The following is a 16,944-nucleotide window of genomic DNA, read 5'->3' as shown; positions in this document are numbered from 1 at the left end:
ACTCCACACAGTTAGGGCCATGGTGGGAATCGAACCCATGACTTCAGTGCTGTGAGACAGTAATGCTAACCATTACACCATCCGTACTGCCCCGAAAGGCAATAGCGGTTTAGAGTCCAACGCAGCTCAGTGGCATACAATAGAGTAACTAACTGTAGAAATTAAGCTTGGGAGAAGGTGCCGAGCCCAGTGACTGTTTACACTGCCTGAATGTGATTGGTCGGCTTATCAGGGATCACCGTTCTCTGACATAATATTGTTTTAAGTACTGTAGTTTTCGTCCATGGAGCATTTGCCAGTCAGTAGTTAAACTTTTGTATTGCATGGCATGGATTCTCTTGTGTCGTTGCGTAGGGACGCCACGTCATGACGTGCCGGGAAGGCAAGGCTCAAATGCCAGGCTCAAAGCAAAGTTCTAATAAGATACATCTGTACCTACAATCTTGTAATCCTCTTGGTTCCATCTTTAAATAAGCAAGACAAAATGTAGCCTATAGACTATTATAATATTACTAGCTGTTCTACCCGTTCTTTGCACGGACTTTTCTGATTTTCATGGTTTTAAATGTAAATGAGTGTTAAAATTTTAGAGATGTAAAATTTGGGATGTCTTAATGTAAGTAAATATTAATCCATGGTTCTTGATCCGATTGTCCATTTGGTTGTTATCTTTCTTTCAATGCAAGCCACGCATTGGTAATTATGTCATTATGTCAGCCCCCTTTTCATCTCCTTAGGGGAGGTTTATTAAAATTCTAATTACATAGTTTTCCTATTTCCTACCTGAAGAATACCTATGTTAAATTTCATCTTCCTAACATATCGGGAATGCTTTTGAGGGAAAAGGGGGATTGGGAGAAACCAAGCACAGGTAATGATTATTCCCTACACAGGGTAGGAATTTGTGATGTGATCCACAATAATTTAATCAAGTGACTGTATTTATTCTATGAAATGTCTCATGTGGAGGTGCACCCCTTAATGTCAGGTAATATAATACAAATGGAAGAAAAATAAACTCTCTAGTTTTGGGGGCACACTTACAGTATGTTGTATGATATATTTAAAAATTTACTTTTATTAGATCGATTAAAAAAAGGGGGGTGAGTATATCAAAAGACAAACAGACAGAAAAACACAGACATTATATGTAGGTAAAACATAATTGCTCATATGCAGATAGGTTTGAGCAATGAGATGGTTCTCAGAATGGCAAGCTTAGTGAAGTGTTATTATATATTGCTAAATATTATGCGGGGTACTGATACCATATACTAATCAGATTAATATCTTAATGAGTTATATAGCCTTGCTACTGTATGTAGCAAATAGACAGCAGCACAGATCGCCGGATTTACAAGTTTGTTTATTTGTCAATACTGTATATCCCTGTAATCATACGGATACGCAGAGCAGAAAATCACAACAGCTGTACAGAGAAACTAGAACAAAAAATGAGACAGCGCTTTTCACGTTGTATGAAAAAATAACCTTTACTTTATATTTTATATATAGAATACAGATATAAAAAGATTTTCACCTATACATATATATAGAGATATCACACTAAGATACCGGCCAGTATCAATTTAATCTAAAATATATATATAATATATATATATATATATATATATATATATTTCACTGAGGAAGCCGCCGGAGGGTAGGCGGAGAAATGCGTTTGTGGACTCACTGTGGTAGTACCACATCACCATTTGCTGCTGCTGCCGTGACTGACTGAGCGCTCGTACCAGCGCTGGCTGCGCTGAGGAGAGCCGGGATCTATTGCAGCTGTCATCTCGCTGTGCTGCCACGGCCGCGGCTGTTTGAAGCAGCTATCAGGCATCCAAAGCATTAAGGAGAAAAGCCCATACACCGGAGAGTGAGATACGGAGCACAGTTATTATTGCCACTGGCTGGAAGGCTGGTATGCCTACAAGCATTGTGAGGAGAGGTATCCATTAGAGTACAGAGTGTACTGCACTCGTGGTGTATTGTGGATTCTCAGCTATTCAGACGCGGCTGTACATATACTGCCTATTTGTATAAACAGTTGATTATATACTAATAGCGATAAATGCTTAATATAACAACATCAAGTCTGCTGTAAGGTATGGACGGTATTAAATATAACACAGGCTCAATATCTATCTGACTAAAAAGCTAACAGCTGATCTCAAATTAACAGCTGCACCATCAATTACATCTATAGTGCACTAACAAACAACTTGCTTGAACTGTTGGATAAATTCCTCTGCTTTAAAATCTTTCTTGCTTAAACTAACGTGCATGCGGACTTCTCTGCTTACCAATAAGGCTTACTGTGCTATATAAAAAATTCAAGGAATCTATATCTTAGAGCCCTATTAGGAGAATTATAGAGATATAGGGCATTTGTTATTCCAGTTGGATAACTTTGAATGAATTGTTTTCTGTTGTAGAGATCATTTTAATATATTATATATTTTTTAGATTAAATTGATACTGGCCGGTATCTTAGTGTGATCTCTCTCTCTCTCTCTCTCTCTCTCTCTCTCTCTCTCTCTCTCTCTCTCTCTCTCTCTCTCTATATATATATATATATATATATATATATATATATATATATATATATATATATATATATATGTGTGAAAATCTTTTTATATCTGTAATCTATATATAAAATATAAAGTAAAGGTTATTTTTTCATACAACGTGAAAAGCGCTGTCTCATTTTTTGTTCTAGTTCTTTTAAATCTTGGGACAACTGGGATCAGTGTCCCAAGACTAGCTGCTTTCACATTGTAGGTGACAGCGCCAGGTGTATATTTTTAAATCTTTCTTTGTACAGAGAAACTCTTTGAGTGTCAGTAATGAAGAAAAATCGGTAATGGTTTGAAAAACACAAGAGTTAGATTTGGGTGTGGTGTGTTCAATCTGCAATCTAATTTGCAGTGTAAAAATAAAGCAGCCAGTATTTACCCTGCACAGAAATAAAATAACCCACCCAAAGCTAACTCTTTCTGCACATGTTATATCTGCCTCCCCTGCAGTGCACATGGTTTTGCCCAACTGCTAACAAAATTCCTGCTGCGATCAACTTGGAATTACCCCCATTGTCTACATTTGGCAATTGCTTAAATGTTGCGGTACTACAGTCATGCAGAAACTGTTGTATCCATATTTCTTTATTATAATACATGAATAATGAATAAATAAAATAAATAGCCTCTTATGCATTTCATACAATATCCATGGAGTGTGAAGGAGCAGGTGATAAGGAGGAGATTTAGAGTTTCTAAACACATAAGCTCTCCCCTCAAATTTGGCCATACCTCCTTTTTAAAAGAAATAGTCATACCCCCATTTTCCACAGCAGCATACACACTTTTGTGCCAACAGGGTGTCATGGGCGTTATAGACCGCGCTATCGCTGCCCATGTCTGCAGCAGTATCTGGTTGCCAGGCATCCGGAACACTTTCATATTCTTCCGTACTACCAGTACTGAGATGCCACCAGGACTTCCGCCACTGGTGGCAGTGCGAGCTTAACCTCTGAGTGACCTGAGTCAATGCCAATTGAGTGAAAGACCAAAAGAGGATAGGAGCTACTCTAAAATAAGGGACTGGAGAACAAAAAATACACACTTAAATACAGAACTATCCCAAACTCTGGACAGCTTTTGGGCAAGAAGAGAACATAAAGTACATAAACCATACACTATAGAAAAAAGTTAGACAAAACAATGAAGCGACAGAGCTACTGGCAGTGGGAGTACTGAGGATATGCAGTAGAGATAGATAACTGAGGAAATGCAAGAATGCCATGAGTACTATAAGCAGAAATTGCAAAAGAAACAAGATGGATAATGCAACTGACACTAAGTAGGATGCTGATAATTATGTACTGACACAGGGCTGGACACAGGAATACTGCAGAGTTGGATGCTGATAATTATGCAACAAACACAGAACTGGACACAGGAATACTGTAGAGGATGATAGAAGAACTACCAGACAAAGGAAAATGGCTAGTATTAAAACCTAGAGACATGGGCTCCTGCTGCAACCAGGAACTATGACCAGCACCAAGTGAGAGACAGACCAGGGAGATAAAGGGAGCATGGACCAATCAGCAAGCAGATTGTGAACCAATCTCCCCTAATTACAATAAACAGCTGCCCCTCCACATGTCCTGTGAGTGCCTGGCATCTAGGCAACTCACTAGTATGCCAGGTGGAAGCTCTGCCACCTGCCACAAGCAGGGCAACCTGGTCTCTGGAGCCAGCGGATGGGGACGGTAGTACGCAAGTGTCCTGGTCACCTGGCACCCGGACACTGCTGGAGACAAGGGCCATTTGCCACAACAGTGTGGTCTACAGCGGTGTGGCCCGTGACACAGGGATGGGTGTGGAAACATGGACTGATGCTATCGCTAGGTACTTTAGCTCCCTGACACACTGAGCATATGTAGGCAGTGTGTAGGAGTGGTAGGACTTAAAAAATGCAGACATTTGAGCCTACCCCTCTATAGTCCCAATTCTCAGACCCCCAAAATTGTTGAGATTTTACAGAAAGTAGATGTGACTTTGAATTAATCTGAACATTGTTGGGACAGCTGTTGAGTGGACTGGGGGCACATATTTTGGAGATTTGTCCTGCCCACACTTTGGAGGTTAAGTATTGGTGATGAATGAGATGTACATTTTTCTTGACTGTGTGTTACTTTTATCTTTCCAGGTGGTTTTTGTGAGTTGGTGTAAAAGTTTTTGGGATTGTGGTTTGGCAGCACTTGATGATGTTTCAGTGAGCATTGGAAACTGCCATGTAATCGGTAAGACACAAGTGTTGTATGTAAAATGGGATTTTTTGTTTTTTGTTTTTATTAATTAGGGTAGGGTGATACAAAATCTACCACTTCCATCCACTAGCACAGGGCTGGCCAAACCGGTCCTCGAGATCTACCAACAGTTCATGTTTTCCAGGCCTCCTGGAGATCTGTAGAATTGTCAGCTAGGAATGAATGCAGCACATCTTAATTAGTAATGACTACACCTGTGCACCAGCTAGGTGGTCTGGAAAATGTGAACTGTTGGTAGATCTCGAGGACCGGTTTGGCCAGCCCTGCACTAGCATATGGATCAGTATAAAAAATAATCTACAGCTAAGTAAAAAGAGTTTTAATAATTAGAAAAATAGACAAAAACCTAATTTGCTGCAGTGACACTAAAAGAGTAATTTGATGCAAAGTGAATTTTTGTTGCATATTTGAATGGTTAAAGAGAATGAAAAATCAAGGATAAAATGTGTTACATAATACTATAAATGATAATTGAGTAACTTAAGTGGTTGTAAGTCCTTGTTAACAGACCTGCAGTGGAAAGTATCTTCACATTTATCTATTGTTTTTAATGTTTATTTTATTATTTTTAATATACTACAAACAGAAAAGAGAAATAAACATTAGCATATACTACAAACAGAAAAGAGAAATAAACATTAGCATAAAATTATTGACAGTTAAACAATTAAAACTATTAAATGGTCAGCCTCCATTTATAATTTAAATGAAACAAATATTTGCTATGAAATAACACCTTAACAATAATAACTGCAATTAAAATTGGTAGCGTGAGTTATTTTCCTTAGTTAAGGAATATCAGGATTCAACTCACTTGGGCCATAATGTTAAATATTTCACTTACTGTTTCATTTACTGATTTTACCAACACTTTAAAGTCAGTGCCTACCAGAGCTATCATGGTTTTAGCTGTACATACTTTGGGTAAGGTTAATAAGTTGTCTCAATTACACAAGCACTGATGCATCCCATTGGACTTTATCTTGGGACCTTTTGCACTGTGGACCTGTGTCCTTGTCAATTGTGCCACCGTAGCATTATCAAGCTAGGCTCCTGGTCAATAATTATTCCTGATTATAAAGAATGTGTTTACCATCCGCCGTATTGGCCACAGACAGTCCCTTGCAGGTTGTAGATATATAAAACAGGATCTCACGTCCGTATTACCTCTGCCTGATTATTGTAGTCTAACTCAAAATCTAAGTGCTGCTGTTTTTGTTTCCTTATGGATTTCCTGAACTTTGACCTTGGCTCTTTTTGACTACCCTTACAGCTTTGATTCTTCTGCCTACCATACTGACTACAGCACTGATTTTTATCTGTCCCTTGCAACCTGGCACTCCTGCTGCAAGCTGTCTGTGACAAAATATAAGGCTAGGCTATACCATGGAATTCACTGGGGCAACACCTTTGTCCACTCTTTCAGACATTACTGTGCCACAGTCTTTCAGATTAGGATAATTCTGCTGTGTTCTCTCAATAAATGCAGGTTTTATTCCTGCCCCCTTCCTGATTTATTTAAAGGACTCTCCACAGCTCCTTGTCAGTGTAGTACTAATTCAGAGACTCATTCCTTCCAGGAACCAATTGAACTGGCAGGTCTAATTCCAGTCATTAAAGAGCCTCAGATACCAGTCATCGCTGCAACTTCAAAAATAATTACAATGACAGAAGAACTGCCTAAAGTTAGTGGCGGCCATGTGGTTCTCTCACAGCACAAACCTAGTTGACGCTTAACACTAGGGCTTTATTTTTATTCTGCCAGTGCTGAACTTCCTGCAGTTTTGTAAATACCCAAATTCAAGTTGCCCACCTAAACCTTCTACAGCCTGTCAGGCTCCCAATAAAAACAATTACTCTGGATCCACCTCTGATATAGTATGTACCTAAGAGAGGTTTAGTTACTGCACCTAGTCATGAGAATCTGATTTCTACATCCAGTACCTAGAGTTTGGTCTCTGTTTCTCACACTGAGGGTCATGCTCGGTCTCTTTTCTGAGATCTCCAATGAAATTACTGCCCAGTGCAGTGACCTTGAGATAACTGCCCAGACCCATGAAAGCTTAGTTCAGAGCCCTTGAGACCATTGCACATTCTGGTGCCTTTGAGACAACTTCCTAGTTTGGTGCCCTTGAGATGACATTCCAGTGTGGTGCCCTTAAGATGATTACCCAGTCTAGTGTCTTTGAGATGACTGCCCAGTCCAGTGCCTTTGAGATGACTGCCTACTCTGGTGCATTTGAGATAACTACCCTGGTATCAAAGCCCTCTGAGACTACTGCTCCTGCTTCAGAATCCCTAAAGCCTACATCTCTTTACTCTGATGGGTACTTGAAGCATTTTTATGCTTTGTCACTTCAAACTCTTGATAAATCTTGTGCTGCAGCAAAACTATATTCTGATCCTTTTCAAGTAGTATGCAAATAAGTTCTACATTTGTATAGGAGAAACATTGGCGTGGGCAACACCCTTCAATGAAGCTAACCACTACATGTTACTGCCTTCTGTACTGCTGTTAAGAAACTTTATCCATTTTGCACACTCTGTAGTTCCTATTTCTTCACCAGAATCCAATCCTGATGGCTTTTAGACTTTGCATAGTGTCACAATCACACAAGTAAAAGCTCTGATGCATCCCAGGGGACTTGATCTTCTGATCTTTTGACCTGTATTATTGTCACTTGAGTCACAGCAGCTCTTGTTAATCTCTTGTTCAGTGATACTTGATTATACAGAATGTGTTTACCATCCACCCACTTCGTGGCCACAGCCAATCCCCTGCAGGATGTGGATATAAAGCAGGAAGTCTGGATTATATTTGCCTGATTGCTGTTGTCTAACCGTAAATCTAGCTGTTTCTGTTTCCTTTTGTGATTTGCTGCACCTTGACCTTGCCTCTGTTTGACTATACTTCCTGCTCTGTTTCTCCCAACTATGACTTTGCTTAACTTTTTGCTTTTCTTGCAACTCACCTTGATTACCTGTGTACTGAAACTTGGACATGGATTTTGGCTGTTTTGCCCATAGCTCCCAACTTCTGAAACTGCATTTCTACAACAGTCCTGTTGTAGCTGCCTGTTTATATAAGTTAAGAAAATACTGCCTAGATGATTTATCGAGAAGTAGCAAGTAGCAAAGATTGATACGGTTGGAACTTGAGTGTGTATAGAAATCCCAGTCTTTTTATATAAAACACTTATAAATTAAATACTAAAATTCAGAAATGTTGTATTAACAGGCACACCCAAATGCCAGAATGTACCTATCACCGCCTTGCACTTGGGACAGTTAGTTCCAGCTCTTCTATTAAATTCCACTATTCTGGCAGATAGAGTAGCCTCTCAAACATGATCAAGGACATACAACCTTTCTTCATCTGAGAGACTTATAGATCCACTACCCATTGTTCCTACTTTTTTTTTTGTTTGTTTGTTACATTTTCAGTTTTTAATCCATTTGTTCTTTAAGTACAATCTAATAGTATCATACATCCTCCAAATGATGCTTTCTTGTCTTTGACAGGACAGGATATTAAAAAAAGCTTGTTATTATATACACAGACAGACTGCATAATGTATGTACTATATACAGTAGCTTTGGATTGAAATCATTTTTATAAGCACTTACTCTACCTTTGCTTGTAATCAATTTTGTTTAAAAAGTGTACCTTATTTTAGTTTTTTATAGCTTCAGCATTAGAAATCTGAATAGATGTTCTGTAACTAACAAACATTACATAAAGATGTGAAATCTGTATAAACATCTGTAATTTCAAATAGTTTCTATATTTAGTTTTCTATTTCTCAGATATTAGAGTGTAATCACTTTAATTTCCAATTGTATCTTCCAACAATGGTACTGTGTGAGAATTAACCAAGAGATTTATTATTTCGGTTGATTGCAGATAGGATGCCGCCGTTGCCTGGCAGATGTACTTTTGAAAAAGATGTTTGTGGATTTCAACAAGAACACCAAAGAGGAGGAATATGGCACAGGATACGTGGCACAACTTCTACATCTTACACAGGACCAAGGGGAGATCACACTTCTGGGGTAGGTGAGTTCTGCAGTACTGATACACAAACAATTTAGTCACATTAAAGCAACTATGTCATCATTTTAATATAATACACATCAGCACTGTTATAATTTACTGTTCATTGTAAATTACAGTGAGTGATGTTAAAGGTTAGAATTGGAAATCTGAGTTTACTGTGCATCATAACTATAGTATTCAAAGCACTTTTACATCTGATATATAGTATGACAAGGATTAACATTCTTGCTAATGTAGATTAAACCTTTAATGTCTGCACATTGTACATCTGTTTTGTTGTGTAAAGGGGGGTACTCACTGAGATCCATGCTTAAAATCTAAGCAATCTAACTAGATTGCTTAGATTTTTTTTTTTTCAAAGTGTTTTTATTGACCGATGAATTACCAGTGAAACAGGTTTAACAGTGTGCATTATATGAACATTATAATACATTACATTATGATCAGATAGTACAAGAAATACAATTCTACTCCGATTAAGCCCTAGGTAGTAAGGGTATGGTAACTGTGGAGGGTGTGTAGTAGTCTTTGGAGTGTTGGGAAGTTAAGCGATATACATGTGTGGTATAGAGTCGGTGGTTCAAAAGGGGGGAGGTGTAGAGTCCAATGTCTCCTGCAAATACCATTTGGTGTCTTTGAAGCACTTCCGTAAAGCTTCCCTTGTAACCTGGGGGAGGGTCTGAATATAGGGTAGCCAAATGTGAAAAAATTTTTCAGTCAATTTGTCTTTCTGTAGGGCGGTATTGGTCCAGTCTAGGTGGAATAGGTGAGAGATCCTAGGATGTAGTAACGTGATGGGGACTGAGTCGGTGGATATCCATTGTGATAGGATTGTTTTTTTTTGTGGCTGCTGCCAGTTTAATTAAGAGGATGCGTTGTCCTTTGGCTAGCCCGGGGGGGTGTTGTTTTGGGAATATGCCCCAGAATGCCCATGTCTTTGTGATGATAAATTGTAGCTGTAAATCTGTTGTGATATATGACTGGAGTGTCTGCCAGAGTGTGTGTACTTTAGGACACGACCATAGGCAGTGTACAAGATCTGCTTCTGGGGCAGTGCATTTGAAGCAGTGGGATGATGGAGCTGCTCCAATCAGGTGTCGCAGTTTGGGAGTGATATATGCTCTATGTAAAATTTTTTGATGCATTTCTGAGTATGTGACTGAGCCTAGTGTTTTGTCCAGGTATGTGTTGGCTTCCAGAATTTGTTTCATTGTGAGGTCTGGGAATTCTAGTTTCCACTTTAGGAGGCCTGTTGAGCCAGTTTCTACATCCAATAGGGTGCGAGAATGTGTATATATGAGTGCTGTAGAAAATCTACCATCTTGGGTGCGTCGTAATGTGTTGTCCAGGGTGTGGGAGTTATCCTGTGCATTTAGTGAGGATGTAACCTTTTGTACGTAACTACATGCTTGAAGAAATGGGAAAATTGGGATTGGTAAGGATGGAAAGCGTGTTATGAGTTGAGATTGTGTAAGTAAGGTTAGAGTTTCGGCATGTAAGAAATGATGAATGTACTTTAGTCCACCATTGTACCAAGTCTGAAATATGGGGGAGGTGGTGTGAGGCTTGAAATCAGGGTTGTTCCAAAGAGGTAAAAATAGTGATGTGTATCGTGATATCTTCAGTCGAGCTCGGGTTTGCCTCCATGCAGCGCAGGTGGAGGAGATGAGTATGTTATCTGACATGCAGTGTGGTATGGAGGTGGGTGTGGTGTGTAATAAGGATACCAGGGCCTGGGATGGGGCGAAAGACTGCTCCAACTGTGTGTTGGCGTATACATCATATCCGCCAATCCAGTCCAAAGCGATTCTGTAGTTGGCTGCTAAGGCGTAGGAATAAAGACATGGTAAATTAAGGCCTCCGAGGGAGCGAGGTTGGCGTAATTTGAATAACGAGAATCTAGGGTGTTTATCCGCCCAAATAAATTTGGATAGTGCTTTGTCTAGTTGAGCTAGTATGTATTTGGGTGGGATCAGTGGGAGCATCTGTAGTACATAAAGTAGGCGGGGAAAACTTATCATTTTGTACAAGTGGCTCCTGCCTGTGTATGTAAGGGGGAGGTGAGACCATTTGGCGAAGTCTGCATATGTCTTGGCCAATATTGGGGGAAAATTAAGTGAGTATAGTTTAGAGGGGTGGTAAGGGAATTTAATCCCTAGGTAGGTAATGCAATTGTTTGTGGCCCAGTGAAATGGGAAAGTTTCTCCCCAGCCTGTCCTCATAGAAGGAAAGAAGGCTAATGCTTCCGTTTTGGATGGATTAATTTTGAAGCCAGAGATTAGTTCGAATGAGTCCAGGATGTCAAGTAGGTATGGCATGGCTTGTCGGGGATTGCTGAAATAAAGTAGAATGTCATCAGCAAATGCTGAGAATTTGATTTCGTGATTAGCTAGTTTTATGCCGCTCCATCTATTTTCTCTGCAGAAATGACGAAGGAGGGGATCTAGGGCTAAGTTAAATAATAGAGGGGATAGGGGGCAACCCTGTCTGGTGCCGCGATGTAAGGAGAATAGTCTTGAATTGTGACCGTTCACCGTTAGGAAGGCTTGTGGTGTTTGGTAGATGATGTGAAATACCTTGACAAAAGCAGTACCAAAGTTTTGAAGTCTAAGTAATCTATCTATGTGGGCCCAGGATACTCGGTCAAAGGCTTTATCTGCGTCACAGCTCAGTACCATATTGTTTAATTCCTGTGAATCATGGGTTTTATACATAGCTGCTAGTAGTGAGCGAATATTGTGTACTGAGTGTTTATTACGCATGAAGCCTGTCTGGGCAGGATGTAGTAATTTTGGTAGGACTGCTTGTAGGCGGGTGGCAAGGATCTTTGTGAATATTTTAAAGTCTTGATTCAACAGTGAAATTGGGCGGTAGGATGATACTAATGTGTGATCCTTGTTGGGTTTGGGGAGGACTATGATTCGGGCAGTGTTAAAGTCTGTTGGGGCGGGATGTCCTTCCAGGAGGGAATTGTATAACCGTCTGAGGTGTTCGTTTAGGTGTGGGAGAAGTAATTTGTAATAAGATGCTGACATACCGTCGGGTCCCGGGGATTTCCCATTTGGGAGAGATTTGATGGTTAGTTCCAATTCTGCTGCAGTTACGGGACTGGTAAGTAGATCTCTATCGCTTTCAGAAAGTGTGGGGAGATTCGCCTGTGTCAGGAAATCTATTCCTGCCGTGGGGTTGTCATGTGGTGCAGTGTATAATTTCTCAAAGAAAGTTAAGAAGGTGTCACTGATCTGTTCCTGTGTTGTTGAGGGGGGTCTGTCTATGTCTCTAATTGAGGTGATGTACTTAGGTGTTGCATGAGTTTTTACCATGTTTGCTAATAGTTTCCCTGGGCGATTACCCCAGCGAAAGTATTTATTAGATTGGAAGGATAAGAACAATTTGGCCTGTTCGGCACAAAGAGTGTCATAGATTGATTTGGTGTCTTTGTATAGTTTTCTGTTGGTTTCAGATGGGTCGGCTAGTAATTGGGAATAGGTCGAGGCTACCTGAAGGGACGCCCCTGCCATCCTCTCCCTGAGTTGCCTTTTCCTGGTGGCAACATAAGAAATGATCTGTCCTCTAAGGACGGGTTTGGAAGCCTGCCAGAAGAGGTTTATGTCGTTAGCATGTGCTGCGTTATCCTGTGTGTAGTTAAGGTATGTTTGTGTCAAGAAGAGTTTGAAGTCTTCTGAGTTGGCAAGATATTCAGGGAACCGCCAGGTATATGAGTATTGTCGGGGTGTGGTTAGTTTAATAGTTAGGGTGATGGGAGCATGGTCTGATATGAGTATGTTGGCTATGGTGGAGTCCAGGATTCTATGTATTGCGGATGTCGGTACTAACCAATAGTCTAATCTGGAGAATATGTTATGAGGGTGTGAGAAGAAGGTGTATTCTCTAGAGTCGGGGTGGAGGAATCTCCATGGGTCTAGTAGTTGCAAGGAGTCCTGTAGCAGTGACAGGGATGGTGGTGTGGATCTACTGTGATTCAGTTGTCTGGGGCCACCAGATACATCTAGCAATGGGTCTATTACGGTATTAAGGTCACCCCCTATGATCAAAACTCCCTCCGCCCAGTCCTGTAATTTGACATAGATATCTGAGAAGAAGGAGGCGTTCGGTCCCGTGGGGGCGTAAATGCAAGCTAGGGTGAAAAGTTCACCTTCAACCTCTATTTTTATGAACAAAAACCTGCCCTCGGGGTCTACCCAATCATTTTTGATCTTGTAGTTCAGTGTTCTGCGGAATAGGAGTAGTACTCCCCTTGTTTTAGTAACATAGGAAGCGCTTTTGAAATCTCCAACCCAGGTGTCTCTAAGTGTATTGGGATCATTGGGACGCCAGTGTGTTTCCTGTAGGAACACTATATCAGGATGGAATTTTTTAAGGTGTGTTAGTACCTTTTTCCTTTTGATTGGTGTGTTTAGGCCTTCTACATTCCATGACACTAACTTAAGGGATGTCTTTGCGCCATCTTTAGAGGCCGCAGTGTCTCTAGGGGTTGTCATTATCCGACTCCCATTCTAGTGGAATTTAAAAGGAGAAGCCGTAAACGATAGTCCTTACCCCCGTCCCAGCTCGCTTGGGGAGGACTAGAATGAAGTGTCGGGCAGAATAACGGAGTTAGAGTATATATGTGATCATTAAACAATGCAATGCAAAAATTAAATAGTAGCCGATATAGGATAAGCCACCAGTCATAACATTTTTTAAATTTTCGAACCAAGGAGGACAGAAGTAATAACCGTCCATCTGTAACAGAAGCTTTAGGTTGGTTAGTAGAGGGGATGGGAGGTAGGAAAGAAAATAAGAACCATATAACAACTATTAACCATGTGTTATCCATTAGGTAAGAGAAAAAGATGTAACCACAAAGGGGGATACTTGGGACTAAGGTATTTAGTCTGCATCGTCCATTCGAGGATTAGGATGTGGTGATGATAGGGACTTGAGGAAATTTCGAGCTGAATCTGTATTATCGAAGAAGTAGGGCTTGCCGTCATGGAAGATTCTCAGTTTTGCCGGGTACAAAAGGGCAAATTTGATGTTTTTGGCGTAGAGTTCCTTGCAAATTGGGGAGAACTCCCGTCGTTGTGTTGAGACTTGGAAAGAAAAGTCCTGAAACAAAAGGAGTTTGGATTCTTTGTACCGTAGGTCAGGGCATTTGCGATATGCTTCCATGATCTTGACTTTGTCGAGATAGTTTAGTAGCCTGAATATGACTGGTCTGGGACGGGATGAGGAGGATTGTGAGGATTGTTTGTCAGGACCGATGCGATGGACTCGCTCCACCAGATAAGAGGTGGGGGATGAGGGTAGATTAAGAACTGTGGGTAGCCATTGTGTTACCAAGTCCATTAGATCTGTTTGTCTGATGGTTTCTGGGAGGCCAATCATGCGTAAGTTATTCCGACGATTTCGATTTTCTAAATCCTCGATCTTATCGGTCATGGCAATTAGGGTGCTATCATGTGTTTGTTGTTTGGATTGGATGGCTTGGTAATCGTCTTCCAGGGTAGATATTCAGTCTTCTGCTTCAGCCAGGCGTTGGGTGTGTTGGGTTAGTTGTGCCGCTGCTGACGTGATAGCTTCCATTAGGGGTGCCAATTTTGCGTCTAATAGAGGAGATATGATGTCCGATATTTCTTTGGCCCTCTGTATTGAGGATGGGCTAGCTTGGACGTCGGTGGATATTGTGTCGTCCGCGGTGTGTCTGTTTGGTGAACAGGGAGATCCTTGATGTATAAAGCTGGTTTCCCTTTCTTTGGTTGTTGTTTTGTTTTTATTTTGAGAATTTTTATTCGCGCGTAGGGTTTTGGCCACGTATTTTTCCATGGTGAGGGATGTATCTTTTAACGTGGTAAAGGATTCTTGACGTTTTAGGTTCACGACTCGTGAAGCAAGAAGTTGTTGTTTCCGTGGCGGTGGGCTATGTTTTAGTTGCGTTCGTGTTATATTAGGTCGGATTGAGGTAAAGGGGTAGTGTTGGATCCAGGGGGTTGGCAGGTATAACAGCACGTTGCTGTAGGATGCCAGGGATCCCTCAGGCAGTCGGGTTCACGCTTTCTTTAAGACCCAAAGTAACCGCCGTCATTTGTTGCACACTTGTTTGTGTGCGTTTTGGTGGAGGGAGTAGCAAGGGGTGGATGGGTGAGTTATAATTTAACTCAGCGTGGGTAGATCAAATGAGAGTGCTCTGTTAGTAGGTCTTGCCCTTGTCTGGGGGTTGATATGTGTGAAGCCTGCCTTTCGATGTTAGGAAGGTGAGTGATAGGTGCGGTATAGTGCTTGCCTGTGGTCGTCAGTATAGTATTGCTCGACGTCAGGTTTCCAGTGGCGGACACTCTGTATTTGTGTTGGTGTGGTTCACCTTCCACCTTTAAGTATTAGTGGGGAGGGAAAGATTAGTGGTGCTTTTAGAGGCTTGTTGCCGCTTTACTATTCCGCTGGGCAGGGTGTGTGGTGCCGCTCCTTTCGTTCGTGCGTCTTGCCCCAGGCCTCCAGCGGTGTCCGTCTGTTAGGGAGTTGGGTAGGTGTCAGCAGCGTGAGGGGTGTTTCACGGGAGTGTTTCTCCTTTTCTGCTGTATGGAGTTGCCGGGTGTGTCGTGCCGCTGCGAGCGTTCTCGTGTCTCGCCCCGGGCCTTTGGTGATGACTGTCTGCCAGGGAGCTAGGTGGGCGCCAGCAGCGGGAGGGATGCCCCGCGGTGGTGATTCACCTTCTCTGTTGTATGGTGCCGCCGGGTGCGTGTTGCTGCTGCGAGCGTTTTCGCGTCTTGCTCCGGGCTTTTGGCGGAGTCTGTCTGTCAGGGGGCTAGGTAGGTGTCAGCAGCGGGAGGGGTGTCTCACAGGAGCGGTTCACCCTCTCTGCTGTATGGGGTCGTCGGGTGTGTGGCGTCGCTGCAAGCGCTCTCCCGTCCCGTTCCAGGCCCCCGGGTGTCAGCTGCGGGGGGGGGTGCTTTAGGGGAGCGGTTTACCTTCTCCGCTGTACGGAGCCGTCGGACTGCTCGTTGCTGTGCTCTGTTCCGTGGGATCTAATATGGCCGCCGTCCCCAGCGTTCAGGGCTCCCGGCGTCCACACTCCAACCGCCTCCCCTCTCCTCTCCCGTGCCTCGCGGTTCCGGGCCTCGCGTCAGTCAGGTCTGTACCTGGCCTCCAGGTGGTGATATTTCAGGTGGGTGTTGGTGAGCGATTCCCTGCCTCTGTTTATTTTTAGGAGGGCTTCGGGCTTTAGCCGCTGGATAGGGCCCAGTTCTGAGCTGAGGGGATGCGTAGGTGTCAGCCGCCTGGGGAAGGGGGGTAGGTTGTTTGTTTGAGGAGTCTGCTCACCTCTGTTGTGTGAAGCCGTCAGGTCGTCTGCTCGGCGTGTTGTTTTCCCCTTCCGTGTGTTCTGAGGCTCAGGACGCCCGCTGTCTCCGGCGCTCAGGGTTGTTCTGGGTGAGCTCCGGTGGTCTCTCTTCCTCCCGTGGAGCCGGCTGATGGGTGGGATGGTGTGCAGGGCAGGACGGGTCCCGGGTGACAGCAGCCAGTGTGTCCCGAGGTCGTTCCCCGGCCTCACCGTCCGTCCGGTCCGCCGCGTCTGCTCCCCAAATCAAGGCCCCGGCTTTATGGTGGCAGGTAGGCCGCAATCCGCGGGAGCCAGTAAACCGGCTCCCCGATTCCGCGGCTCTATCCTGTCACTGTGGGCTGTACCCACGGTTAGAGGGGTTAGTTTTAGTGCAGTTCAGCTGAGCAGGGGGGGAAATAAAGGGGTTTTATGCTGTTTTTGCCTCAGAGCTTCTCATGCACGCTTCCTTCCACTTCAGCCTCCAGGCCACGCCCCTAGATTGCTTAGATTTTAAGCACAGATCACTAGTGTGTACCCCCCACAGCGATAGCGAAAAACTGGGTAATAACAAACAGTCATAGAGGTAGGAAGGCCCTGCTCGCAAGCTTACAATCTATTTTTTGTCAACCTTTGTGGCCTATAAATTATAACATGTGCTATCAGGGGTGCACAAGTTCAAAAGACTCACATTGATGTTAATGTAAAATCAATTACAGGATGGCCTAA

The 16,944-nt window shown here is 42.6% G+C and overlaps 1 protein-coding gene across 3 annotated transcripts in view; it reads left to right on the top strand.

Annotated features, from left to right (window-relative positions):
• Nucleotides 1-16,944, top strand: part of MAMDC2 (MAM domain containing 2) — a 155,230-nt gene that overhangs the window by 123,029 nt on the left and 15,257 nt on the right. For 2 of the 3 annotated variants that reach the window (XM_063913895.1, XM_063913894.1), the window contains exons 10-11: nucleotides 4,723-4,816; nucleotides 8,748-8,900. In XM_063913895.1, the coding sequence (XP_063769965.1) occupies nucleotides 4,723-4,816; nucleotides 8,748-8,900 (247 nt within the window). The remainder of the gene's footprint in view (nucleotides 1-4,722; nucleotides 4,817-8,747; nucleotides 8,901-16,944) is intronic. The other variant, XM_063913896.1, reaches the window with a different exon arrangement.

This window comes from Pseudophryne corroboree, chromosome 1 (genome assembly GCF_028390025.1).
Source record: "Pseudophryne corroboree isolate aPseCor3 chromosome 1, aPseCor3.hap2, whole genome shotgun sequence".
NCBI lineage: Eukaryota > Metazoa > Chordata > Amphibia > Anura > Myobatrachidae > Pseudophryne > Pseudophryne corroboree.
The sequence above is the reverse complement of the archived record's forward strand: the minus strand, read 5'-3'. Positions and strand labels throughout refer to the sequence as shown.